The 27,513-nt window shown below is 50.8% G+C and overlaps 5 protein-coding genes across 7 annotated transcripts; 2 read left to right on the forward strand and 3 right to left on the reverse strand.

Annotated features, from left to right (window-relative positions):
* Positions 1-18: 18 nt before the first annotated feature.
* LTB4R (leukotriene B4 receptor) lies at positions 19-5,145 on the reverse strand. Its single transcript, XM_004475084.5, has 2 exons — positions 2,281-5,145; positions 19-1,665 (listed from the first exon to the last, which is right to left on the reverse strand). Exon 2 carries the CDS (start codon positions 1,654-1,656, stop codon positions 604-606), a length of 1,053 nt encoding a protein of 350 aa, XP_004475141.1. The 5' UTR covers positions 1,657-1,665; positions 2,281-5,145; the 3' UTR covers positions 19-603.
* On the reverse strand, positions 2,735-11,645 carry LTB4R2 (leukotriene B4 receptor 2). 2 transcript variants are annotated; one of them, XM_071214001.1, is made up of 2 exons: positions 11,389-11,645; positions 2,735-6,253 (listed from the first exon to the last, which is right to left on the reverse strand). In XM_071214001.1, exon 2 carries the CDS (start codon positions 6,232-6,234, stop codon positions 5,158-5,160), a length of 1,077 nt encoding a protein of 358 aa, XP_071070102.1. In that variant the 5' UTR covers positions 6,235-6,253; positions 11,389-11,645; the 3' UTR covers positions 2,735-5,157. The 2 variants fall into 2 exon arrangements, with proteins under 2 accessions (XP_071070102.1, XP_058149642.1); XM_058293659.1 differs by lacking the exon at positions 11,389-11,645 and adding an exon at positions 6,639-8,637.
* CIDEB (cell death inducing DFFA like effector b) lies at positions 8,678-11,383 on the forward strand. Its single transcript, XM_004475083.5, has 5 exons — positions 8,678-8,855; positions 9,180-9,324; positions 10,161-10,310; positions 10,519-10,709; positions 10,847-11,383. Exons 1-5 carry the CDS (start codon positions 8,815-8,817, stop codon positions 10,962-10,964), a joined length of 645 nt encoding a protein of 214 aa, XP_004475140.1. The 5' UTR covers positions 8,678-8,814; the 3' UTR covers positions 10,965-11,383.
* Positions 11,361-17,728, reverse strand: NOP9 (NOP9 nucleolar protein). Of its 2 annotated transcripts, XM_004475081.5 has the most exons (10): positions 17,346-17,728; positions 16,683-17,144; positions 15,658-15,768; positions 15,267-15,408; positions 14,955-15,147; positions 13,262-13,402; positions 12,731-12,862; positions 12,324-12,560; positions 11,995-12,100; positions 11,361-11,645 (listed from the first exon to the last, which is right to left on the reverse strand). In XM_004475081.5, the coding sequence occupies exons 1-10, from the start codon at positions 17,590-17,592 to the stop codon at positions 11,488-11,490; spliced, it is 1,929 nt and encodes a 642-aa protein (XP_004475138.1). In that variant the 5' UTR covers positions 17,593-17,728; the 3' UTR covers positions 11,361-11,487. The 2 variants fall into 2 exon arrangements, with proteins under 2 accessions (XP_004475138.1, XP_058149640.1); XM_058293657.2 differs by lacking the exons at positions 12,731-12,862; positions 13,262-13,402.
* A 111-nt stretch (positions 17,729-17,839) lies between these two features.
* Positions 17,840-27,079, forward strand: DHRS1 (dehydrogenase/reductase 1). The gene is made up of 9 exons (XM_004475079.5): positions 17,840-18,060; positions 18,428-18,599; positions 20,948-21,091; positions 21,240-21,319; positions 24,925-25,057; positions 25,346-25,492; positions 26,045-26,114; positions 26,448-26,528; positions 26,678-27,079. Exons 2-9 carry the CDS (start codon positions 18,450-18,452, stop codon positions 26,812-26,814), a joined length of 942 nt encoding a protein of 313 aa, XP_004475136.1. The 5' UTR covers positions 17,840-18,060; positions 18,428-18,449; the 3' UTR covers positions 26,815-27,079.
* The last annotated feature ends 434 nt before the right edge of the window (positions 27,080-27,513 follow it).

Genomic DNA, 27,513 nt, shown 5'->3' on the forward strand with positions numbered 1-27,513 from the left:
CCACTGAGGGGGCAAAGATTATCGGCAGGAAGTTGGAGAGTCATGCTAACAATGATCCCTATCATGGGCATCAGAGCAGACAGTTGCACGGCAGTGTCAGTTTTCCCAGAAGGTCTGCTGAGTCAGGGAGTCTAGAGTGATGTGCCACATGGGTCATCTTCTTTATCAGCTGCTTTAGAAGTCCAGAGATCTGGGTTTTCCAATGTGTGATCTGCAGACCACCTGCCATGGAATAATCTAGAAGGAGAAGTGATTTCTATGTCTGTCTTTACATCCCTGTGTCCTTCCAGAATCAAAAACCATCAGGAACTAAAGGATTATTGGGAAGGACTCTAAAAGAGCCACCCATGAGCAGCCCACTTCCCATAATACATGCCCCACTCACAGGGTTGACGGGATTTCAGTTTTAATGGTAAAGCACCCAGCTAGAGCCAGGCCCCAGCCTGCTCTCAGTCCGGCTGACACTAGCTCCTCCTTTCCCTCTCTTCTGCCCCCACCCTATGCCCCTTCTCCACAATGGGGTACAGAACTGGGTCTGACCAGCGTGGGGACATTCCACCAGAGGAAAACGAGCTTCTTTCCAACAGCGTGACCCAGTTCGCTTCAATCCAGAGTCTCGCGGGAGGCAGTGAGGCTCTCAGAGGTGCCAGCCTCCGGAGAGGCGTGGGCACTCCTCACAGTCTGGCCCAGGGTGCCGCCGCGGCGAGTGCTGGACATCTCGGAACCAGTGCCCTCCAGCATCTTGGCCACGAAGCCCACGCCAGCCGAGCGCAGCAGGCCGCCGCCAGCGCAGGCGTACAGCACTGGGTTCACGCTGCTGCTCAGGAAGGCGAGCGCGATGAGCACATTACGCGCAAATGTGAGCTGCTTCCCAGTGGGCCCAGACGCATAGCGGTGGCCGGCCAGTGCGCGGCCTGCCTCGGCCAGGTTCACCACATGGTAGGGCAGCCAGAAGGCCGCGAAGGCCAGGATGATGAGCACCACCAGGCGGCCCGTGCGGCGGCTGCGGCGGAAGCGCCTGGCCTGCAGCCGGCGCCCGATGTCAGAGTAGCTGGCCACCACCACCATGAAGGGCAGCAGGAAGCCCGTGACGGTCTCGAAGATCAGATGGAAGGCCCTGTGGCCCTCGCTGGGGTATTCCATTAAACAGACCAAGGTTTTGTTTTCCCGTGTGACCACATTGCGGTAGGCGATGACGGGTGCAGCCAGCAGCACGGAGGCCACCCAGATGCCTACCAGCACCCGGTAGGCAACGGCCTTGGTGCGCACCTTCTGGGACAAGAAGGGGCGGGCCACTGCCAGCGAGCGGTCCAGGCTCATGGCCGTGATCAGCAGGATGCTGGCATACATACTGACTCCGCAGACGTAGTGGCAGAGGCGGCAGCCGAACAATTTAAACAACCAGGTGTGTCGGGCCAAGGAGGAGAGGAAAAAGGGGCCAGTGAGCAATACAGCCAAGTCAGCCAGGGCCAGGTTCAGCACCAGCAAGGCAGTGACCGAGCGCTTCCGCATCTTTACCAGGATGCTCCACACTACGAAGATGTTGCCAGGAAGCCCCACGGCCAGTGCCACAGACAGGAAAATGATGGCCAGGGAAATGATGAACATGACATTCACTGAGTAGGTTGCATCAGGGGAGGTAGTGTTCATGGCCATTGCAAGGACCTGGGGGATGAGGGTGGACACAGGCATGAGAGGCAGGGTCCTCGGGTTTCCCCACTCCCTGGGCACAGCTCGCCTGAGTACTGTGCTCTTTCTCCAAGATCAGCAGCAGCGAGGCACCTCCACAATATACCACCCTCATCAAGACCGAATGACCTGTCTTAAGGAGCCATGCTCAGGAGAAAGATGAGTTTCCTAACTGGGTCACGGGGCCTCCTTCCTGCCCAAGACCCAATTGCAAAATCTATAGCGTTAGTAGCGGCAGCAGCATTTCCAACTTCTTTGAGCTTTTTGCCCTTAGAAGACTCTGAGACCCAAAACCAAACTAGGGACCTCTCCTCACCCATGCTGTACCCCCCCCCCCCCGCAAAGGCTACTCCTCTGCCCCCTACCAGGACCTTAGCCCCTCCGTCGCACTGACTTCCTCCAATCACCTACCCACTCTCCCCAGAGATGCCCAGGTTCCACAAAGAATGACAAGGACAGGGAGGAGTTAGTGGACAGGAGATGAGGACAAGCCTCCCAATTCCTTTTCCCACCAGGCAGGCTTTCCTCAGAGATTCCTTTGCACCTACTTTCGCGGCTACACCCCACCACCACCCCTCACAGGATACTTACAGGCGTTGCCAGTTGCCCGTTGGAAGCTGGTGCCAATCCCAGGGTCGGGGCAGGGCAGTATGGCCTCTCTCCAGGTTTGTCCCAGTGCCAGGGCCCTGGCCCCAGGTCTGGGTGCTGTCAGCTCATGCAGCCAGAGAGGAAGTACCACAGAACAGGGGAGGGGGAAGATGCATCTTCCTGAGGGTGGTGCCGAACCCCCACCCCCTCCCTTCACCAGTGGGGGTAAAAAATAGACTCAGCTCTCCAGGAGAGCCCAGTGGAGAGGAAGAATCTTCAGGGGAGGGCCAGATGAAAAGTGCCCAGGAAGGGGCAGTCAGCAGAAAGCCGGGTGCGGGGAGTGAGTAAGTTGGGGTGTGGCCCTAAGACACAGGTCTGGACTGGAGAATTGGACAGAGTAATAAGATGTGTCATATAGAAGGAGGGAAAGAAGCCAGAGAGGGAAAACGGACTCAGATTGAGAACCAGAATACTCGGTAGCTTTATTTTGTGAACAATGTAGATTTTTAGATTAATAGGAAGTGTAGGTTGGAGATGTGGTTAGTTTCTAGATTCAGATTAGGTATCATTACCATGCTGATAGATGCTGAAGGAGACAGTATTCTGCCCTTGGCTTTGGTTCAAGCCATGACCATGGGTGGGTGGGGATGGGGGGATGGGGGTCCTCCCAGAAACACTTGCTCCTCCCCTCATTTGAGAGGATTGGTTCCATTCTAGGTCAACCATTTCTTAGTTCCCTTTGGTGGAAACCAGAGTACAAATAGTCTCCTTAGTAAAAGACAGATGCTAATTTTTCTCCATTCCTCCAAGCATCTCCAGTGCTTGCCCAAGGCGTAACCCTGCCAAGGTTGAACTTCAGATCTGGCACTAGACAAGGAGGTTCGGCACCATCTCTTTCCTGCCTTCCCACAGCCTGCTGTCCAATTCCCCCTGAGTTACACAGAGAAAGGAGAAACTGAGCTAGGCTGGCCTGATAGTGGGGAAAAGGAGTGAAGGAATGGGGTCAGTGAAGATCTGGTCCACCAAGCCAAGCGAGGAAATCAGCAATGTGGAAAGAGACAGCCCTAAAAGGGTCCCCTTTCCCCTCCCCACAAAGGAGGGTATTCTCCTCTATTTGAACTCTCTTGCAGAAGCTAAGAAATGAAAAGACCTTCATTCCATCTGACCTTGAGCCTTCCTGCTTCACTTTTGACCTATTTCCATCCCATCACTTCTTAGCAAAGATGCAGGGTCTGATGGTGGTCACTGGGGTCCTGTACCCTTTCCAGTGTCCCCATTCACTCTGCTTTGAGGCCTGGTAGCTTTCAGGCGCAGGATATGATGAAAAGGAAGGGGCTGAAACCGCAGCAAGAACTGAGGTCAGAGTTGAGGAAGGGCTTTCTGACCACAAAGGTTGTGAGAGATGGGCAGTATGTAACAGAGGAAATTAGGGAACCTCTATCCCAGCGTGTGAGGACAGGAAGAAGCCCATGCAGTCTGTGTTCGGGGAAGACCCCTTCAGACAGAAGTTGGACTTGTCATTACCTCCTCTCCCTCAATGGCCTTTCTTCCCCCACCAGGACTAAACAGACATTCTAAGCATACTCCTTACCCCCAAGTTCAGACTTTCAGTCCAAACCTAGTTTTATGTTGCACAGTGGCCCCAGCGTGACCATGGGGACTAGATTTCCTTTGCTCTCTATTGGCTTCTGCCTGGGAGGTGTGGACAGTCACTAAAACAAAGACTTGGGTGATGGACAGGCTGACCAACTGTCTCAGTTTTCCAGGGACTGAGGGGTTTCCTGAAACACAGGATTGTTCAAGGATAAGCTGGGAAAGTCCTGGGCAAACTGGGACTAGTTGGTCACCTTAGGGATCACTTGTATGCACATGGATGTCCCCTGAAAAAAACTTTATCCCTCATCCACCAACCTCAAATTTACTAGGACACTGAAGTTTTTAGACATAGAGAGAGAGAGGTTCCAAATGATGGGGGCTGCATAGTATTGGGGAGGGGGTCAAGAATAGCCAGCAGCCTTGGGAGAAGCAGCCCCAAGGCTTGGCAAAGAGAGAAAGGAGAGGTGACATTGCCCTGGAAAATTCTTCCTGTCCTCCAAATATCCATGCCATTCCCCATACACTCTCATCTTTGACCCCCAAACTTGCCCTAGTTGAGTGAGTGGCTGCTGCTGGGTTCCATTCCAAGTTGGGTGTTTGGGGGAGGGGAGGAGCAGATGGTCGGAGAAGAAGGTAGGTCTCAGACTCCAGTGGCCTCTATACCATTGTCCACTCCCTGTGTTTCCCTCCCCCACAGTACTGACCACAAAACAAATAGGAAGACTTTCCTTTCAAACCCCACAGATTGCTCTTCCCTTTCTAAAGCCAGCTTTTCTCCACCCCTCCTCCAAAATTCCATACCTCGCCTACTTCTTCATTTATTTTCAGAGTAGTTCTGTGGCTTGTCCCTGGGGACACCGGCCCCCCAGGGAGGGAAGGGAAGTTCAAGATGTCACTGAAGGCTGGCACTGCCCAGCCCTGGCCTGACCTGACCCACAACCAGGGAACCAGGTGGCTTCAGTACAACTCAGGACTGATGCATCAGCAGGGGGAGAACACTGAAGCCATCATCCAATGACTGACTGTTGTATTTCACGATAACAGCTATTAGCAACAAGTAAGTGTTGGCACATGGACACATGCCAACTTGCAAGCACACAATACTCATTAACAGGGAACATCGCCACTCTGGCAATGCCTCGGCCTGCCCCAGGTGTATAACAATTCTGCCCATCCAGATCCAAACTGTGGTCAGAGAAGGTCCCACAAATGCTCCAGGGGTTCCCTGAGTTGTGGAGGATAGACAGAAGGTGGGAAAGAGCAGGCCTGATAATGGGTTTGGTATCAAAGGTCCCATTTCTGACTGTCCCTCTCCACCCCACCCCCGGGGTCCCCATTGTCCCCACTCTGCCCCACCACTTTCAGCCGAGGGGTAGCTCGGAGGTCCATGGTTCCCTCCCTAGAGCGGCCGCCCACTCGGGCTTCCCCAGAGCCCTCAAAGAGCCGAGTGAGAAAACGCGGCCCTGCCCGGGGCAGCAGATCCCCGGCAGTAAATACGTAGAGCACGGGATTGACGCTGGAGCTGAAGAAAGCCAAGGCCGTTGTCCCTGCCCGAGCCGCCTGGCCAGCCCCGCCGAGCTTCGCCAAGGTCCCTTCTGGTGAAGCCAGCGCTGCAGCCGCCTGCAGAAGGTTGACCACATGGTAGGGGGCCCAGAGCAAGCCGAAGGCGAGCACGATGGCACTCACCAGCCGGCCCACTCGCGGCGCGTGTCGCCCAGCGCCCCAGCGGGTGCCCCGCAGCCGCACCAGCGTCACGCTGTAGCAGCCAAGCACCAGGCCAAAGGGAAGCACGAAGGCGGTCAGGGTCTCCAGACTCAGGTGGGCAGCGGCGTGGGCTGGTGACGGGTGGCAAAGCTGGCACACCTGGTCCCTCCAGAGGTGGCGGTAGACGGCGGCTGGCACGGCCAGCAGTAGAGCGGCCAGCCAGACTGCCAGCAGCAGGCGGCGGGCCAGGGCTGGGCTGCGCAGCCGGGGTGCCAGGAAGGGGCGGGTGACAGCCAGGCAGCGCTGCAGGCTGAGGAGGCTGGTGAGCAGGACGCTGGCATACATACTGATCGTGCACACGTAGTACACAGCCTTGCAGCCTGCCGGGCCCAGCGGCCAGGCCTGCCCTGCCAGGAAGGCCACAAAGAGCGGAGTGAGCAGCAGCACTGTGCCATCAGCCAGCGCCAGGTGCAGCACAAGTGTAGCCGCCAGTGGCCGCCCCCGTGCTGGCCGCCAACCTGCCAGGCTCCACACTACAAAGCCGTTGCCCGGTAGACCTAGCAGCGCTGCCAGTACCAGGAAGGCCATGCCTGTGGCCCGCGAGGACTGCGAGCTCAGCAGCGTCTCGTTCCCTGGAGGATGGTAGCAGACTGGCATCCTTCTGGGTGACAGGGAGCTAGAAAGGTACACAGAGTACATTCAGGGGTGGACCAAAAGCCCTGGTTACCCCTAATGCCAGCTGAGACAAGACCATGCCTCCCCACCCTTCCCTGAAGCCTGCCTCTCTTCTATGTGGGGACCTTTACACCCTTGAGCACCCCAAACCTCAACTCAAACCCTACTCCCTTTTGGAACCCAGATTCACTGCTTCCAGAGTTCCCACACTCCTGCTTTTTCCAGAGCCCGGTGGCACCCTGGCCCCCAGTCCTGACTCACAGGCTGTCACCACCTCCACCCCTCTAGCCTGGCCCCTCCTTCTTTGTGCAGCCCCACTCCTTATACCTCAGGGCAAAAGTGGGTGGTGGGGAACAAAGGCACTGAGCCAGATCTATTATACTTACCCAGTTGGGACGGAGCAGGGTTGGCGGCCCACCAGGGACCTGGGGAAGGTGAAAGGCGAAGCAGCAGAAGACAAGATGCCTACTCCTGTCCTGTGCCTGTCACATTTGCAGAGGGTGAGGCGAGAATGGGCAGGGACAAGGTGGGGCTCATCCTGGGCCTTTCCTAGGGCCCCTCCCGCACCCAACTCCTTCCCATCATTAACCCGTCCAGGCATGTGAGAGCCCGCCTCCCCAGGAAACAGGATAAGCTGAAGAGGTGCAGATAAAGTTCCTTGGTCATGCAGGGGAATAGGGACACCCTGCTGAATCCTGATCTGGGTCCAGCTTCTGCTTTCCTCCCCCCGCAGCTCTGGCCCCCACCCCCACTCCCAACCCTCAGCTTCTGCAGCCCTTATGTTCTCTGGTTTCCCTGGCCTGCACTCAGCATAGGTGACCCAGACAACCCGTTCCCCCAGCTGCTCTATCTGCCCATTCCTGGCCTTCTGACTCTGCTGAGCCCCCTTTCTCCTCAACCTCTAACCTACCCCATCCACCTCTTGCCTTGGGCCCTTGCCCAGCCTCTCCACCCTCAGGGTTCTCACTGGGCTGTAGCCAGCGTCTTAACGTCAGCCTAGGACTAGGTTCTGGGAGAAGTGGGGGATGCAGTGAGGTGGAAGATTATAAACTGGCTGGGAAGTTATAGCACACAACTGGGAAGAGATCACATTACCTGGCTGCACCAGGGTGACAAGAAGAAAAGGAAGGATACAGCGGTGGACACATGCTAAGAAGCTTCTCTGGATGGAGCATGACAACAAAGAGTTATGAAAAGGACCTGGGAGACGGGGAGAGTTAAGGGGAAGGGGGATAAAGGCCTCTGCCCAGTCAACAGCCAGAAAGGGGGTTCCTTGGGAGCCAGGACACTAGGAGCATAGTCTTAGTTTGGGTTCCCTCCAAAGCAGAACCTGAGTTAAGGGCTTGGCTACAGGCAGGCGTGTATTTGGGAGGTCAGCTCAGGAACCAGGAGGGAGGGAGCAGGGTAAGAGAAGAGGAAAGCCAATAAGAGAGTTATTAAGGTCCCTTCTGCAGGCATCAGGAAGCTCTGAGAAGTGGAATGCCATCTAGAAAGGTATTAGATCGGGCATTTGCCCTCAGCTCCACTGTTTAAGGGCTGCCCTGGAGGCACAGAGGCTCCCCTATACAAACTGTCAGCCTGAACTTGTCAGGGGCAGGAAAGCAGAGACTTGCACTCATTTGCAGCGTTCACATTAAGTCTTTGCTTCCAGGCAACTGTCCATCTCAGCTGCAGCTGAAATCAGAGATGGGACATAGGACACCAAAAGCTAAAGTTCTGATGCTCTCAAAGGACTTCCCACCCCATTCACATCTCCTTCTACGGCCATTAAATAAGTGGCAATAGGAGAAAGGTGAGAGAGAAGGTGACTTGTCCAGTGTGGCTGAAGCAGGCAGTTCTGGAGAATGAGGCCAGAGAATTCTTGAGCCAACCCTTCCCCTAGACCAAAGAGGAAGGAACAAGAACGCTGGAAGGCTAAAGTCCCAGATAGGACTCCAAGGAACACCCTGGCTTTGGTGCACAGAGGCAAAACCATCCTCTCCTCATACCCCACCCAAGCACAGGGCCTTTCCTCTTATTTTCGGGCAGCCCCACCCATGCTCCCATCTGGTTACTCCCCCTTCAGGCCTTGCCTCGCTTTTCCCAAAGCTGCAGCTTATGGCTTTCCCAGTAGGTGGCAGTAGGTAAGTGCAGATTTCCAATAGTGCAGCTTCTCAGAGGATGGGAGCCAGAGAGACTACCCAGAGAAATGCTCTCCAAAGAAATGAAACACCCGAGGTCACATACTGGCCTCTTACATAGCTCCCGTTCACTTTCACAATACATGCCCCCACCAGACACACACGCAGAAGCTTCCATGACTTCTTCTGGACAACTCTGGGCCTCAAGCCCTCCTCCACGACCCCATCTAGGTCCCTCCCCGTTTCCCTCCCATTGTACTTTGTCCTTCTTACTGGCCAGGCAGGGGGACCAGAGTCCAGGCTTGACTCACTCCCCACCTCCCCAGGGCTGAAATCCCAGCTTTGTCACAGAAAACAGCGCCATTTCAGCCCAGCACGGCAGAGAACCACCCAGCCCAGAATTCAACCGGGAGAGGGACCTCCCCTACTCCTTCCCTCCACCATGGAGTACCTCTCTGCTCTGAACCCTGGTGGCCTACTCAGGTGACTTCTAATTCTCCTCTCCACCCTCCAACTCTGGGGATGGGATCTGGGCAACAAAACACCATGCAGCTGCTAGGAGACTCGCCTGTAACCCTGTCAGCCTCCCCCTTTCCAGAGTGGGCTAGGCCAGCTTCTGAACCACCACTGCCCCCCACCACCCAGCGGTCTCTCCCTCTCCCTTATCTGCTCTAATCCCAACCCTAGGTCCCTCCTCCCTCCTTCCCTCCCTCTCTGGCTACTCCACACCACCCCCATTATCCCTACTGCACTCCCGAAGCCACCTCCCTCCCCCCATACCCCATGACCTTTCTTTCCAACTATCAGGTCAGTATCCAATGTGAGCTCCGAGTTTAGCCGGAGGGTCTGGACCTCAGCTCCACCACCCCAACGACCTTTCCGTGTCTGTGATCACAAGCGGGCCACCCGGAAAGGACTGACAGCTGCCACCCGCCGGGAACTGCTAGATAAGGTAAGTGAGCTGTCCCTGGGTTTCCCCTGTTAGGGCAGCAGGGAGCTGGAAAACAGTGAGAACTTGGGATGATGGAGGCAAAAGGGCTCAGGTTGCACGGCTGCTTCTCCCCGAGGGCTAAAAGCAGAGGGGCAAGCTGATTGACCTCTCTGCTACATAAATCAATTTGTTTATTTTCCAATAGTGGGCTTTGTTTTGGAGTAGAGGAAGCAGTAAATAGGGAAGGAATTCTGAAGTCAGTAGGGAACAGTAATTCTGTCTGGCAAGTCAAGTTCAAATCTTGAATCTGCCATTCCTAGCTGTCAAATCTTGGGAAATCATTTCAGCCTATGAAAATCTCAGTTTTTTCATCTATAAAAAGGAAATAACATACCCACCGCCTGCATTGTTTAACAGAATAACAGGGTAATGTACATAAAGTGCTACACAGATACCTAGCTCAATAAGAATTCAAAAGGTTAAATGTCGTTACCCCAAATGAAAACCTTTCTGGAGGACTCTATGAGGGGAGAGGTGGGACTTTGCAGGTTAAGACAGAGGGATGGACCTCAAGGGAGCCTGGCTGGCTTCTCAGCTACAAGCCAGAAGTGGCTTGGAGGGGAAAAGGGGAGAGCACAATGACATGGTAGGAACAAGGCAGGAAGAGGGAAAAAAGGTCAGCTCCTAACCAGAGTCCCCCAACAACTAAAAGGACTGAATGAGAGTCATCAGAAGGGATGGCAAAGAGCCGGGAAGTAGATCTAGGACATTAACCAGTGTCCAGGTCTGGTGGATGTCGGGCAGCTGGAGAGAGGATAAGCCCTACCCTTCCCTTCCTGTTCCTTGCCATGGGGCAGGCACTGGAGACCCTACTGCTGAGTGGAGTCCTAACGCTAGTGCTAGAAGAGGATGGGACAGCTGTGGAGAGTGAGGACTTCTTCCGGCTGCTGGAGGATGACACATGCCTGATGGTGCTGGAGTCAGGGCAGAGCTGGAGCCCCATCAGGGTGAGATATAGCACTGGGGATGCTATAGGCCACCCACCCTTCACAGTACTCCTGAGCTTCTTCTCCAGCCTTATCCTCATCTTGGGGACAGAGGTGCTGGCAGCTGTCGAGTCATCAAGGCAAGGGTGGGCCTGACCCCGTGCTGAAGGGAATTGGTGGTGGGTGTCAGGGTGTGAGGGACCACTGTATTAATGGGGGTGCCCTACAGAGTGGGATGCTGTCATACGGCCTGGGCCGGGAAAAGCCCAAGCACAGCAAGGACATTGCCCGCATCACCTTCGACGTATACAAGCAAAACCCTCGAGACCTCTTTGGCAGTCTGAACATCAAAGCCACATTCTATGGGCTCTACTCCATGAGTTGTGACTTCCAAGGACTCGGCCCAAAGAAAGTACTCAGGTCAGACTTCACGTCCCACTTCCCCAGGCTCTATAACTGAAGAGTCCCTACAATTCCTTCTCTGGCACTCTCCCATCCCCCAGTTCACCCCAGAGCTCTATGGCCTCCTCCAAGTTCCCCTTGTCTCTGCCTTCCAGGGAATTCCTGCGTTGGACATCCATGCTGCTGCAAAGCCTGGGCCATATGTTGCTGGGAATCTCCTCCACCCTGCGCCATGTAGTGGAGGGGGTTGAGCAGTGGCAGAGCCGCTACTGAAAAGGGCTGAGATTCTGCCCCCGACTTGTTCCAGGAGACACTGGGGAGACTGTGCCAGCATCAGGTTTCTGGGCAATCAGTGCAGGCTGGATAATTCACCTGATTTCTCCACTGTCCTCTGACCCCATTGTGACAAGAGTAGCCAGCACAATGCTGCAGCCCATATCTTTTCCTGAAGAATGCTAACTTGTCCCAGCTAGGTTTCTAGCCTCCCACTTACCCTGAAAAGCCACAGGCCGGCCCCCAGACATCTTGATCCCACCATCTGCTGCTGTATCTAGATTCCTTTCCAACAACTCCTGTCCCTATGCTCCCCAGCACACTGAAGACAGCCCTCTCACTTAACCCTGAGATCTCTATTTCTTCATATTTTCCCCCCAAGTATATCCAAAAACATTTCCAATAAAAATATAAAAATATTTACCAGGAAGACTTTTAACTCCAATTTAAGCCAGGAAAGAGATGGGATAGATACTCCCTTTACCCCCACCCCCATCAACACCCAGTCCCAGATCCAAAGGCCTCAGTCTTGAAGTATAGAGTTCAGCACACGCCTCCGCTTGGCCACTGCCCCCTGCTGCTGTTCCCAAGCCTCTCGCCGCTTCAGGAAGGTAGTCAGGGCCACATTTCGAGCCACATGGTGGCCAAAAGGGTCTCTTATCAGCTCCTGGTTCCGTTCCCCTGCAAAGGGAATCACTCCATTTTAGTATTATCCTGCAGTCACCCACCCATACTTGAAGACAGATTCTTCTTGGGGTGACAGTCCCTCCATCATCTCCCGACCCTGGACTTGCCTCTGGGATAGAGCCAACACCCTCTCTCCAAAGAACAGAAGTGGGGAGGAGGAGTAGGAGCACAAGGGTACACAATCAGCAGAGAAGAATGGGAGAGCAGACAGCTAAGAACCCAGAGCCCAGACTATCCTTTGGAACTAAGTCTCTATTGAACTGAAGTCTACTCCCCAACCACCAAGTTATCTGGAGTAAGAGAAGGGAAAGTCTGGAAGTCAAAGAGAGGCTCTAGTACTCACCCAGCTCAGCAGCAATTTCCTTCCGGGCTCCCAAGGCTGCTCCACTCCAGAAGGCATCAAGCACTCGGCTACCATGGCGACTACAGGCCAGAGCCACATATTGTCCCTGCATTGAGACAAGCAAGAAGTAGATCCCTCTAGGGAAGTCCAAGAAAGTGAGTTGTGGGAATGGGAGAGGAAGGCTGGCGGCTAAAGTTTCAGAAGAACTTAACTCTTTCAGTCTAGAAATTATCTATCTCTTCCTTGACTGAAGGTTCAGCCCTGGGGGAAGCTCATATTCTCTGAATGGTTGATGGTGGGGGAGGCAAGACCAAAGCCAGAAGTCTAACCTTTAGGGTCTGCAATAAACGGCGACGCTGCTTACGGGTCACAGAGGGGCTGGTCAGGATGGCATCAAACACGTGAGAGCCAGCAGGGCTTTGGGCCAGAGCCAGAAGTTGTGGCCCTGTCAAGGCACCCAGACTTTGAAGCACCAGACCAGGGGTGGAGAAGTGTAGCAGATGCTGGAGCAGTAGAGACCCAAGAACTGTCACTTCCCCTAGGGGCCTGGCTGCAGCCATTTCCACCTAGCAGGAAAAAGAGGAAATTAGGAGGCAGCCACAAAACCAAAAGGATGAGCTCCTTCTACCTGGATGACATCAGAGAGCTCAGCATCCTCACCTCAGGGGTGAGGAGCTTCCCATGCCTTGGGAGGCCTGACCCCCAATTAGTCAATGCTTTGGCCTCTCTACGTCACCTGGTGCTCGGCAGGCACTGCCTCCTCCTCGTCCTCCTCCTCTAGTCCATAGTACACCTCATAAGCCATCAAAGTGGCAAAGAGAGGCACACAGGCGGCTTGCCGGGATAAGGGTGCTACACAGTGGAATGCCTAGAGGAGAAGACAAAACATGATAAATTTGAGAATACCCTATCCATCCCTAACTCACTTCCTAGACAGGAGAAAGCATTTGGGAGGTGAGAATCCCTGACTCCATAAGAATGTAAGCTCCATGGTGTAGGTGCTCATCTGCCTTGCTTGATCCCCAGCTTCTACACACATAACAGGGGCGAAATAAACATTTATTCCTTAAATAAACTTCTCTCTTCATTCTGGGAGACAATTTTCTCCCAGGGCTGCAAGAGGGCTTCTGGCCTTATTTCACCCTGTATCTGTGTACATCTAGGCATTCTACCTCTTAGATCCAGAACAACAATAATTGAAAATAAGTACTATGAGATAGAATTTGGACTGAGAGCATAACTGAGTTATGATATAACATTCACTCACCTCCAACAACAGCTTCAGGACCTGGGCTTGGTAGGCCCCAACTCTGCGGCAAGCCCCCACCAGGGCAATGACTACCCCTGGGTGTCCCTGGGCCAGCACAGCTTCCAGGGCAGGGCTCAGCTCCTCAAACACAGGGGACAGCTGAGGGAAGACATGGCATAAGAATCTTTGGCTTTCTCATAATGGTGGAATAAGTTACTCAGAGAAATCTCCCTGCTGAGGTCAAGTAAAAATGCTAGACAAAACATAAAAAAGCATTGCCTAGAAAGTAATGAAGACAAGTCAGTGTCTTTAAAAAAAGAGAGAGAGAGGGGAGCAGATGTGGCTCAAGAAGTTGAGCGCCTACTTCCTACATGGGAGGTCCCGGGTTCCGTACCAGTGCCTTCTAAAAACAAAACAAACAACAAGCAAACAAACGAAAAAACCAACTCAGGGGAGCCGATGTGGCTGAGCACTGGTTTCCTGAATACAAGGTCCCGGGTTCAATCCCCACCCTGGTACCTCAAAAAAAAAAAAAAAAAAGAGAGGGAAAGAAAGAAAAAGGTTAGTCCTGATTTGGACAAACTAGTTACAAAGGAGATTTCTGGGATAATAAGGCAATGTTAATGTGGACTGGCTATTAGATAAGATGAAAACAACAGGAAGGTGGAGACTGGTATCAGAAAAGACAGGTTACAAAACAGCACATATGGAATGATCTCATTTTATTAAAAAAAGATACATACATAGAAAAGACCAGCAAGGACAGAAAATAAGGTGTTAATTAAAGCATTAACAGAGGTTACTGCTTAGACAGGAAAGTGTGTTTTTTAAGTTTTTAAAATATTTATTTGTATTTTCTTATTTTTGGTGCTCTATTTTCGGTCTATGCTATGTATACACAAAAAAGCTTTTATTATTATAGAGCAATGTGATGAACTTAGAATAAAATGCATCCATTTCAGATGCAAGTTTAGATAAGTTTTGACAAACTTACCCCCAAGTACCCACAATTGGGAGATAGAAAGTTGTTTAAAAATGTAAGAGTAATAATATTCAACAGGGGGAGAGGGAAAGCAATGAAGACCTAGTAGGGAACTACCGGGCCAACCCGGGGGAAAGCCTGCACCCAGAGACATATGGGGAATACAGCAATTCCAAAGCTTCATTTGCCCTGAGGGCACTTGCTAATATATTTCAGGACTTTGGTATGACTGGACAAAGCCCAGGACAAGGGGGCAGTCCTAGAGGTGCAAAGTCACCTTGGGAAGGGAATCTAAATGGCCATAATCTCGGGATGAGGGAGAGCTAGAATTAAACCTGCTCTCCCACTCTAACTCCCAACCCACGAGACCAAGGGAAGCATGCCTTGGTGCTAATTAGCAAAGGAAGAGACAATATGGCAACAGCTCCAGTGCTCATATGGATTTGCAGTCAAGTATTCAGTCTGGATGGACCACGGATCTTCAATCTGCAAACTTGATTAAGCCAGTATCTAATGGCAGTACCTTCTGACACCCAGGAGAAGCCAAAACAAATCCTCTAAACTAATCATTCTAAACCCTAGGAAACCTCCAGGAATAACATTTCAAGGGCAATGGCTAGCACACTGTCAGAGATAAAGAGGCAAGCATGCAATAAAATAAGGCTCCAGAGTAAGAACTGGTAGAAACAATAGAACACAGAAACAGATTCAGTCCACTTCCTGCCTCACCAGCTCAGGGGTAGTGATAGCATCCAGCAAGCGCTGCAAAGGGAAGTTGGCAATGGGATGTGCAGCCAAGGTCTGCAGCTGTCCTTGGAAGTGATCCACAAAGAGGCTCTGGAGCTTCGGGGGCTCCGACACTAGCAGCACCTGCTCCAGGAGTCTGGAGCTCGTCTGATCCCGCAGAAACAGCAGTAGGGGACTGGGGACAGGAAGAACAGGATCGGGCAATCATAACTCCAAAAGACAGTTAAACCCCATCACCCCATTCATTCCAAACAGCCCCATCAACCCTGGTCAATCTTAAGACCCTAATCATACCTGCCATCTGCTGAGGAATTGCGGGTACTCAGGTAGCCAATCACTGCATCACAGAGATGGGCACAAAACTGGGGCAATTTGCGGTGTAAAATCTGTAAGGCCACTTGAAGACAGAAGCTGGAGATCTTGTCAGTGATAAACACTATGGAGAGAGGACAGAAATAATAAAAGCAGCTTTCCCAAAATCCAGACAACCTGTACAACCTCCAAGCGACAAGGTACTAGAGACTATGGACACAAAGGATCTTTACAGAGTGCTGTGCTTTGCAACATCAAACCAGATCAAGTTTGAGAAGATAAAGAAGGCTAATTTAAGAAAAGGCCTTATGTGATGGTAATCACCTCTAGAAAAATAGATTTTTTTAGATTCTTCTCTACTTTCCCTCCTTACCAGCAATGTCCTGCAGGAAGCAGGTGCTCAGGTCCTGAAGGCGACACAAGAAGGTTTCAGGAACCTCAAAATCAGCTGGCTTACATTCCCGAGCTGGGACCCTTTGTGTTTCTGAAGGAAGATCAAGAACATGGTGAAATCACAAACTCCCATCCAGGAAGTTCATCTATGGAAATATGGAATAGAACAAGAATTTGGCTTGGAGACACAGAACAGATATAGTGCAGCTGAATGTCTCTCCTCATCTGGATGACTTTTTTCTATTTTGTTTCTATTTTCTAAGAAAGTTCCACCTGCTCCACAGGAGATGGGCCAAACTCCCCTGGCAGATATACAAGGTATTCCAAAAATCAGGTCTCATCTAAATTCTCTAATCTAATTTCTCAGAGTTTTTTCAAAATGTAGGTCATAATCTGTGAGTTTATCATGAAATCAATTTAGTGGGTCTCAAACACACTTTTTAAGTGGAATGAAACAGAAAATTTTAAAAAGAAAATAACAGAGTGGATTGTACACAATAAGGGTACTGTTTCCTGAACTGCTTAAATCCATTATGTCTATATATACATATATGTATGCTAAATCATATTAAATTTCTTTTGATGGGTTGTGGTTAAAAAAAAAAAGGTTGAAATTCACTGCTCTATATAATTGCTCCCTCCTCCTACCCCCATTCTTTTTTTTTAAATTTTATTATTTTTTTAAAGATACTTATAGTACATAAATGTTATATAACTACCCCCATTCTAATTGCTGTCCCCACTTACGGACTGTCACCTCTAGGCCTCTGCATACTCTAATCTTTGGCCTGCTAAGCCCTGTCTTAATTTCCCTGCTAATTTTTCAAGATCAAGCCCCCGCTTACCACTCTGGTTTTTTTTTTAGGAGGTACCGGGAATTGAACGCCAGACCTCCTACATGAAGCAGGCGCTCAACCACTGAGCTACATCCACTGGTGTACTCTTTTTTGAACTTCCTAAACTCTCCTTCCCTCTAGGACTACTTCCCTCACTTGTAATACTTACCAGATGATTGGGAACCACGGGGTCTGGCTCTTTCAGACTCCAGAAGAGTCCCTCCTAACACTTGCAGGAGAGTTCTGACCACGAAGCTTCCATGTGTGTCTCCACAGTAGAAAAGAAAATCATCACACACCTCAGCCGCTAGTCCCAGGACCAGCTCCTCCAGAGACTCCAAGGAACCATCCTTTCCATCCTCCTCCTCCTCCTCCTCCTCCTCTTCCTCGTCCTTTGAAGGGCTTCCCAGCAAGCGAGGCAGCTGCAGCAAAGCACTTTGCAACACATGGACCCCGCACCGATGACAGGCCACAAGGCGAAATTTGGAGCGCAGGACAGCCCATACTCGACACAGTGGCTTCAAGGGACTGAACCCCAACAGTTCCTGCAGCATCTCACTGCCAGTCCTATTCGTGGCCAAAGCTAGGGCCTGAGTCTCCACTTCCTTCAATACGTTCTGTACCATCAGCTCTGGAAAGATGAGCAAAGACGTAGTTTAGGATAGTAAGAATAGAATGAGGTTACGTTTCATCACCCAACCAAGGGGTGGGGGACGAGGAAGATGAGATGGGAAATGAAACCTTGGGGACCCCCCCTAAATCTCCTTGCCTGTTCCGGATTTTATGCCTGGACTGACCCCTCTCTTGCACCCACTCCGAAGGTGCTCCCTACCTCGTTCTTCCCCTGTCTTGGGAGCTTCTTTTAGAGCTGACAGCGCCCGGCGGAAATATCCCAGAGCTTCAGGACTCAAGTGAGGGTGCGAATCAACAGCCGGCTCCAAAGGCGCGTCCGGGGACCGACAGGATTGCAGCTCGCGGCCTGGTGGGGGGCGCCCCGGCCCCTTGGGCCCGCGCCCCCGTTTGCCGCCAGCTGGAAATCGGCGCGCCGCCTTGTTGTTGGAGCGTGGACCCAGCCCCATGGGTGCTCTGGACCCTCTTGGTCTCCCAAAATTCCCTTAGCCGCGGAGGGACCGCCACGCAGCCTAGCGCGAGCTAGGTTCCGACCGAATTTAGGCGCAGCATCTGCGTCATATTCCTGCGACGGCTTCCAGAAAAGGAGGGCGTGGGTGTGTCCCGCAGATCGCTCCGCCCCCACCTGGCGCGCACGCACACCCGGGCTCCGCCCCCACCAGGCGCGCACGCACACCCGGGCTTCGCCCCCACCCGGCGCGCACGCACACCCGGGCTCCGCCCCCTCGGCTCCGGCGGTAATTCGAAACCTGATTGCGCTTTCCCTGAATCCCGCTTCCACGTAGCCAGCTCAACCCCACCCAGGGTCCAGAGTACCACTCCAATCCTAGTCATATAGTCCCTCACCCGCAGCCGGAATCTAAGTTTCCGAGGTACAGGTGTGGCAGCTAGGCCGCGTGAGACAGCACAGGTGGCAGGTAAGAACGCAAGCTCCCCACTCGGCTCAGAGACCTCACACCTCGCGCTCAACCCCGACCGGGAAGCGGAGTCCCGAGCTCGGTCGAACTGGAGTCTGAAAATCTCCCGCCCCACAACCTCCCATCCCACACCCAGTCAGCCCCACACAGGGCATCCCAGGAGGTGCCCAGCCCTGGACAGCCCCCATTCCGTCCCCTTCACTCCCTACGCCTCCCAAAAGGGACAGCCCATTCTGTTGCCCCCTCAGTTACTTTTCCCCTCTCCTCATAGGATCCTAACCTTTGCTCGCCTTCCTGTCGCTATTTTGGGGCTTCCAAACACACACTATCTGCAAGCTTTTCTCAGATCAAGTCTTTGCTTCCACAGATTTTTTCCCTTTGCCTGAATCATGGCAACTCCTCTGAAGGGCAAAGTGTGTGTGGTGACCGGTGCCTCCAGGGGTATTGGCCGTGGCATCGCCTTGCAGCTCTGCCAAGCAGGCGCCACCGTTTACATCACTGGCCGCCATCTGGACACGCTGCGGACCACTGCTGAGGAGGTGAGCACTTCCTCTGGGGCAATAGCACAGAAACCACTTGGGAACCCTACGGATTAACCACACCTTCTCCAGTCCTCCCGTAATCTCTTACTAGAAACCAAATTATTCCTCAACAGAACATGAATATTTACTCAAAGTGAGAGATAAACAACACAAATTACTTTAGGTCAGGTCAAATTTGGCTACCAAGTGAGTTTTATGAGCTTCAGGGATTTTGGCATTGCAGCTAAAGAATTGTAGACCCATACTTTTTTCCTGTTTTAAGAAAAACTTAATAAACTGTACATTTTCATTTGGAAGCCAGACTTCCCTATTCGATTTCAGTTTAATAAATATGTGGGTGTCAGTATTTTGCTAGGCACTGGACAAAGTCCTGAAGTAATCAGGCTTGGCAAGATATAATCTTGGCCCTTAGCAAAAATAGTCCAACAGGAGGTCAGATGCAAAATTCAATAATTTCAGTGTATGGTGAATGTGGTAAGTGATAAGAAGGAGGTGTACACAGAATGCTTTGGAAGCACAGATTGTGGACATCGAGATCATGTGGAAAGCAGGGTTGTTGGGAAAAGCATCCTGGAGGAGGTGGTTCTTTTTTTTTTCCCCAAGATTTATTTTTTATTTATTTCTCTCCCCTTCCTCTGCCCCCTTCCCCCACAGTTGTCTGCTCTCTGTGTCCATTCGCTGGGTGTTCTTCTGTGACCGCTTCTATCCTTATCAGCAGCACCAGGAATCTGTGTTTCTTTTTGTTGCGTCATGTTGCTGCGTCAGCTCTCTGTGCGGTGCCATTCTTGGGCAGGCTGCACTTTCTTTCACGCTGGGCAGCTCTCCTTATGGGGCACATTCCTTGTGCGTGGGGCTCCCCTACGCAGGCGACACCCCTGTGTGGCAGGGCACTCCTTGCGCACATCAGCACTGTGCATGGGCCAGCTCCACATGGGTCAAGGAGGCCAGGGGTTTGAACCGCGAACCTCCCATGTGGTAGATGGACACCCTAACCACTGGGCCAAGTCCACTTCCCTGGAGGAGGTGGTTCTTGAACTGAGTCCCAAAAGGTAAAGAAAGTTAGGAAAGGCATTCCAGCAAAGGGAGCTACAAAAGCAGAGGGACAGTGGTGCAGCAATGTGGAGGTTGTGAGTAATAATGCTAGAGCATAAAAGTACAAAAGAGAAGTGGTGAGCGAGAGGCTGAAGAACTTTGACTTTATTCTCTAAGAGATGGATATCCAGTCGGAAGATTTTCAATAGATTTGTGTTTTAGATTGTTCACACTGGGTGTGGTATGAAGATTTAATGTAAGGCAGAAAGACTGGAGGCCGGGTGAGCAGTTAGGAGGCGTTGGAATAGTTCACTAAAGAGGGTAAGAGAGTATGATCCAAAGCACGGCAGGGGAACATAGGGGGATTGTTTTAGAATAATGCAGCCTACTTCCTCCAAAGTTGGAGGATGAGGACACATTTGTAGAGAATGAAGAAACAGGAAGTAGAAATAGCTCATGCCTGATAACTCTGATTTCTCAGTTACCAAGGAGTAGAGTTAGTGGAGTGAGGTTAAGAGGGCTGGGATTGCAGAGGGGCTGGAGGTGAGTGGTGAAGATGGAAGCTGACAGTGTGAGAGATGAAAATGACCAAGGCCAAGGAAAAGGGTCATTGGTCGTTTCTCAGGAGCAGGCTCCATGCCTTATTTGTCCCTTACCCAATCCCTTACAATGCCTTGCACATGGTAAGCCTCAATAAATGTCTGTTGATTTTATTTTATTTTTTTAAAGACTTATTTATTTCTCTTCGCTTTCCCCACCCTGCCCTTCCCCACCCCAATTGTCTTGTTCTCTGTGTCTATTTGCTGTGTATTTTTCTTTGTGGTGTCAGCTCTCCGTGTGCACGGCACCATTCCTGGGCAGGCTGCGCTTTCTTTCGCGCTGGGCGGCTCTCCTTACGCCCCCAGGGCGCACTTCTTGCGTGTGGGGCTCCCGTACGTGGGGACACCCCTGAGTGGCAGGGCACTCTTTGCGCGCATCAGCACTGCACATGGGCCAGCTCCACACAGGTCAAGGAGGCCCGGGGTTTGAACTGCGGACCTCCCATGTGGTAGACGGACACCCTATCCACTGGGTCAAGTCCACTTCCCAATGTCTGTTGATTTTAAACATTAACATGACATCCCAATACTTTGCTGGAGGTGAGGGGGAGCCTCTCATTCCTGAAACTGCCCAAACAGCCACCAGAGGGCAGCATTGCTCACCACATTCCCTCAACTGCTGGCTATGGTTCCCATGTTTGCCTTCTCAGCTCCTGAATTCACTTTGGTGGGGGGGAGTCTCACACAGCGCACATTTCCTCTGTTCCTCTTTAGGCACAATCCCGCGGGGGGCGGTGTGTGCCCGTGGTGTGTGATTCCAGCCAGGAGAGTGAGATACGACGCCTGTTTGAGCAGGTGGATCAGGAACAGCAAGGGCGTCTGGATGTGCTCGTCAACAATGCCTTCTCTGGGGTCCAGGTACCCTTTGAACTCTGACCCCAGTTCCATGCTCCTGACCCTCCCCTAACCCCTGAGTCTTCATCCTTTCATTTTCCCCTTCCATCATCCATCTCCTCACACCTTCCTGCCTTCAGATCATCCAATCCTTCATCTTCCCTTTGTCCAGGCAATCATGAAGAGCAACCAGAAGGCATTCTGGGAAAACCCTGCCTCCATGTGGGATGATATCAACAATGTCGGACTCAGGTAGGTGGTTCCCTTGCTCCATTTCACTTGCTCAACTCAGCCTGGGGCCTGGGCCTTTCCCCATTGGCTCTTTCCTTCCCTGGGCCTCTCCACCCATTCCGCACCCCTTTCTTCTCCCTCTGTCCTAGTTGCCCTACTTACCACTGGAAAAGCTCCATCCAGGTGAGTCTGTACCTGGGAGTGTCAACTTTTGCCTTGTTTCTCTCAGTAACTCTCTAGATCTAAAGGCACACTTGGCCTTTCTCCCGCCTCACTCCCTGCCTCTCCAAATGCATGACCAACAAGGGACCCTCCTTCCCTTGTGAGTGCAAAACCCACACAAATAATGCACACCATTGGTACTCTCTATTTTCAAATGTGGTTAAGGAAGAAATTGTTTTGTTTTAGGTCAAGGAAAGGCTAATAAGAAAGAGTGAGTGCTCCCCATCCTCACTCCTGACCCACAGGCAAGGATGTTCCCAGGTCAGAGCTGGGAATGCAGGAATGTCATGGAGTTACACAGACATCCTGACACGAGAGTGAGGTGGAAACACAGCATCTAGAATTCACCCAGCATGATATGCACCAGCAGTGTCCTTGTTTATTATTGTTGTTACCCTCTCAGATTTATTAAACTATACCAGATAGATGTGCCCAGCCACCTGTGGAACTAGCCAAGAAATTATCTATAAATATCTACTCAAAGCATTTAAGAATACCCACAGCTCCAATTCTGGGACTCTGGCAGCAATCCCAAGAAAGCAGGACTAGAGAGCAGTTGTGATTTCTAAAGTGGAAGAACATTGAAGGACAGAGGGAGATGGTCAGCTTAGAGACTAGAAAGAAAAACTCAAAAAGCTGGAAATTGCCCATGTTCATAGTCCTCCAGAGAGAAGTGCCTTCACTCCCTGATCTCTTGCTAATCTGTTTTGAGTGTGCAAGGCAGGGAAACCCAGACCTGGACTCTAAGCCCTGGGCCCTGATGAATTCTCCAAGGTAAAGGCCACTTGTGAGCCTCTTGGCAGCCCACCGGCACCTCCTCTCACCATCCACTTCTCCCCTCACCCACACACATTTACTGTGTCTTTCCTCTGCATTCTTGGGGGTGGCCTCCTTTTGAAAGTATAACTCTCTCTACCTGTTTCTAATTGTAGAGTCCTAACTGTTCCTCATGGAAGAAGAAGTTTTTTCTGGTTACCAAATGTGTGTGTGTTTTAACTCTGAAATAAAATTAAGGATTGGTATAATCTGTTCCCCTCACCATCACCCGTCCGCTGAGATAGCTGCTATTACTAGTAAGGTCTATATTCTTTCAGATTTTCCACACAAATATCTCTAATTCTTTTTAGTACTTGCATAATTATCCATTGGGAAGATGTACCATAATTTATTTATCTAATCTCTTACTTGTGGCAATTGGGTGGTTTCCAGTTTTTCCCAATTAAATAATGCTGCTCTTGGAAAACGGACTTTGGCCCAGTGGTTAGGGCGTCTGTCTACCACATGGGAGGTCCGCGGTTCAAGCCCCGGGCCTCCTTGACCCGTGTGGAGCTGGCCCGTGCGCAGTGCTGATGCGCGCAAGGAGTGCCCTGCTACACAGGGGTGTCCCCCGCGTAGGGGAGCCCCACGTGCAAGGAGTGCACCCATAAGGAGAGCCGCCCAGTGCGAAGGAGCAGCCTGCCGAGGAATGGCGCCGCCCACACTTCCCGTGCCGCTGACGACAACAGAAGCGGACAAAGAAACAAGACGCAGCAAAAAGACACAGAAAACAGACAACCGGGGGAGGGGAGGGGAATTAAATAAATAAAAATAAATCTTTAAAAATAATAATAATAATAATGCTGCTCTGGAAGTCTTTTAAATTTGAGCGGTATTTCTACGGAAGCACCTCCAGTAGTAGAATTTCTAGATCAAAGAGTATACACTTCTTAAAGATTTAATAAATATTATCAAATTACCCTCCAAAAAGATTCCTCCAATTTATAATCTCGTGACAATGAAGTAGAGTATCCATTTCCCCATGTCCTCAACCAAACTGGACAGATCTTTTATCTCTGCCACTCTGGTGGGCTAAAAGTACCTCAAGGTTAGGGTATATGGGAATCCCTTATATTTTTTATGTAACATTTTTATGTAATCTAAAGCTTCTTTAAACATAAAAATTAAAAATTTTTTAAAAATACCTCAAGGTTGTTTTAATTCACACTTTAGAACTATTAGTAAAGTTGAGCTTTGTTTGTTTTCCTTTGATTTATTGGCTCTTGTTTTTTTTTTGTCATTTGTTTGTGTTATTAAGCTATTAATAATTGCAAATAATTAATTGCAAATAATTTCCCAGTTTATTACCCATTATTTCACGCTTCCCCCCTCTTTATATATATACATGAATGTGTATCTATATGTGCGTATATCTGTATACAAACACACACACATATGTTTTACCTTTAAGAAGTCAAGGGTGTCAGTCTTTTCCTTTATAGTTTCTATCTTGGTGTGAGGCTAAGAAAAGCCTTCCCCATTCCAAGTTTATGAACATATTTACCCATATTTTTTTAGTACTTTTGTGCTTTCATTTTTTTTGTTGTATTCAACTGTGTGATCCATTTGAAATTCATTTTGAAATAATAAATGAGCTAGAGAATCAATGTCCCTCAATGGCTAACCAGTCCTTCTAAATCCATTTATAGAATGATCCATTTTTCCCCAGTGATTTGAAAACTTGTTTAATTCTCATTTACATTTGGATCTAATTATGGACTGTTTTCATTTCCTTGATTTATCTGTCTACTGTTATATGCATAGTTCATTCTTTTAAGTATTGTTTCCTTATTGTCCATTTTATTACAGAGTGAGAATGCGTACCCCCCTCATCTACCAGACATTCTTTTTTTTTTTTAAGATTTATTTATTTATTTATTTATTTCTCTCCCCTTCCCCCCAGTTGTCTGTTCTCTGTGTCTATTTGCTACGTCTTCTTTGTCCGCTTCTGTTGTCGTCAGTGGCATGGGAATCTGTGTTTCTTTTTGTTGCGTCATCTTGTTGTGTCAGTTCTCTGTGTGTGCGGTGCCATTCCTGGGCAGGCTGCACTTTCTTTCGCGCTGGGCGGCTCTCCCCACGGGGCACACTCCTTGCACGTGGGGCTCCCTTACGCGGGGGACACCCCTGCGTGGCACGGCACTCCTTGTGCGCATGAGCACTGCGCATGGTCCAGCTCCACACGGGTCAAGGAGGCCCGGGGTTTGAACCGCGGACCTCCCATGTGGTAGGCAGACACCGTAACCACTGGGCCAAGTCTGCCACCAATGTTGGACAGAATTTTTATAATTTTTTCCATGTTGATCCATTACATTTCTTAAGTTTTTCCCTTAAGTATTTTACGTCTGTATTGCAGTTGTGACTGGACTTTTTTTTCCATTATGTCTTCTAAAGATTACTGATTCTCATCTGTCAGTGATTATTTTTTACCCCCTTTCCTCTCATGATGTGGCCTCAGGTCTGATTTCCTAGGCCTGCAGCCTTCCCTCTGCTAACTACAACCACAGGAGAGCAGAGGAAGCTGCCAGGAGGCCAGAGCTCCCACATAAGCACAAAGGCCATTAATTCCTTCCTCCCCATCCCCCCTCCAGGGGCCACTACTTGTGCTCTGTATATGGGGCACGGCTCATGGTACCAGCCGGCCGGGGGCTCATCGTGGTCATCTCCTCCGTTGGGGGGCTGCACTATTTCTTCAACGTCGCCTATGGTGTGGGCAAAGCTGCGGTGAGGATCCGGTGGCACAGGGGTCAGGGAGGCGTGTGGGACAATGATGATATCCATGGCTCAGGAGGCGCAGTCCCTCGCCTCTCCCTCTGCCCCTCCGTGGAGAGTTCCTTAGCTTGGGTTCCCAAGGGGCTCCTCTCCTGAGTAGGCCTTGCACTAGGGAAGGAGGGCAGGTGGGACTTGGAGGGGTGGAGGGCTGGGGCATGCCCAGGCAGAGCAGAGAGGGTGTGGAGGAAGGTGACACGGCCAGATGCCCTGCCTCTCACCCTGCCTTCTATCCCTCTACAGTGTGACAGGCTGGCTGTTGACTGTGCCCACGAGCTGCGACGCCACGGGGTCAGCTACGTGTCTCTGTGGCCAGGGCTGGTGCAGACAGAACTGATAACGGACTATGTAGCAACGGAGAACTCCTCTCTGGATCCCCAATTTAAGCAGGTTGGCAAGGGAATGGTGAGGGAGGCAGGGAAATGAGCCTCTTTATCCACAATGACAACACAACAACAACACAAGAGTAGCTCGTCCCACTCACCAAGCACTTACTGTGGTCAGGTGGAGGACTGAGTACGTACACAGGTTAATTCCTTCACTCCTGTAAAGGAGGTATTATTTCCATTTTACACATGGAGAAAATGAAACTCTGCAAGGTTAAGAAACTTGTTCAACGTCACATGTGCCATAAGCGGCCTACTTTTCTCAGTAGGAAAGTATCAAGGCTAGATAGCTGTAAAACCCGTACTCTTAACCCCCCCACTGAGCTGTTAACCATAGAAGCCCAGGCACTTGGAGGGAGTGGGTCCTGGTACTAGGGCGCCGGGCTTGCCTGGATGTGGGGAAGAAGCTGCCCTGGGTTTCTTCCAAGACTTTGGATCCTGCAGTTGGTGCCATGAGGGCCTTTCTTTTCTCCAGGAATAGAAGGTGAGAGGGGAAAAGAGGCCTGGGCAGGGCTCCTGGATATTAACTCTTCACTTCTCTGCCCCTGTGTTTCAGCTCAAATCACTTCTCTCGACCGCGGAAACGACGGAAGTGAGTGGTAGATGTATCGTGGCTTTGGCAACAGGTGAAGCAGTTGGGGACCGGTGACAGCAAGAAAGGGAGGATCTCAGGGCAGAGGCAGCCAGCACTGGGTCCTGCTTTAGGAGGAATAAGCCCTTGTTTACTCTGGCTTCTGGAGGCTCACAGGGTCAGGATTCCCAATTTGAGGTTTCAGAGCCTTAGGAACTGGCTCCTAGGAGGTGTGGACTGGAGACGGACACCCAGCACCTTTGCTAGAACCATAGAGAAGCACTTCTTCTGGGCTTCTGAGCCTGTCTCAGAGGTCTCTATCCCACTGGGCCCCATCTTTGCCTCTGTGTCATCCTAAGCCATCTCCCCCTTATATGTGTACCCCTAGACCCTGATATCCTAAGGCTGAGTGGGAAGGTACTGCCATCATGTGACCTTGCTCGACGTTATGGCCTTCGGGATGTGGATGGTAAGAGCTCTGGGCCCAGTAGCCAACCCTGACTCTTCCTTCTGTTCCCTGCTCACTCCTTCTCCCTCAATCCCACAGTCTCTTTGGCCAAGGTCAGGATGTCCAAGGAGTGGGAAATAAGGGTTGAATTCTCCTCTTGTTGTTTCCAGGTCGCCCCATCCATGACTATTTGTCTGTGGGCTCCGTTCTCTCCAACATCTCCAGACTGGGTTGGCTGACCTCCTACTTGCCCAGCTTTCTCCGCATGCCCAAGTGGATTATGACCCTCTACACTAGCAAGTTCTAACCCTCCTTGCCTGATGGCACCACTCTGCTTCTCTTCTCAGATGGCCTGGGGATGATTTGGCCTATCTTGGTAAAAATAGGCAGCCTTTCTCGCCTGCCCAGACTCTTGAAATGGAGAGAAGTCTTCTGTTGTGTGTCCTTGCTGAGCCTTGGGGACCCTTCTAGGCCCATCTTTGTGCCTTGGTTTTCCTCATCCTTACATTTTACTATTTGCTTCTGTATTGAAAATACCCAAGGAGTTAATAAAGGTTTCATTTCTCCTTCAACATGTCTTTGTGGTTTTTTGTTTTTTAATTTTTAATTTTGAAGTAATGTCAAACTGACAAGAGTTGCAAAAATAATACAAACCCCATACAGTGAACTCCAACAAACTCTCACCCCACTCCCAATACCCAGATCAATCAATTTTAACATTTTGCTACCTTTGCCATATCGTTCTGTTATCTATTTTCTGAACATTTTAGAGCAGGTTACATACATCATACTCCTTGAGCACATAATACTTCGTGTACATTTCCTTTGAACAAGAATATTCACTTATGTAATCACCTTAAGTGCAGTTATCAAGTTCAAGAAATTTAACCTTGGGAAGTGAATGTGGTTCAACTGATAGAGCGCCCACCTACCATATAGGAGGTCCAGGGTTCGAACCCAGGGCCTTCTGGCCCCTGTGGCAAGCTGACCCACATGCAGTGCTGCT

Source organism: Dasypus novemcinctus, chromosome 3, assembly GCF_030445035.2.
Source record: "Dasypus novemcinctus isolate mDasNov1 chromosome 3, mDasNov1.1.hap2, whole genome shotgun sequence".
In the NCBI taxonomy this organism is placed as follows: domain Eukaryota; kingdom Metazoa; phylum Chordata; class Mammalia; order Cingulata; family Dasypodidae; genus Dasypus; species Dasypus novemcinctus.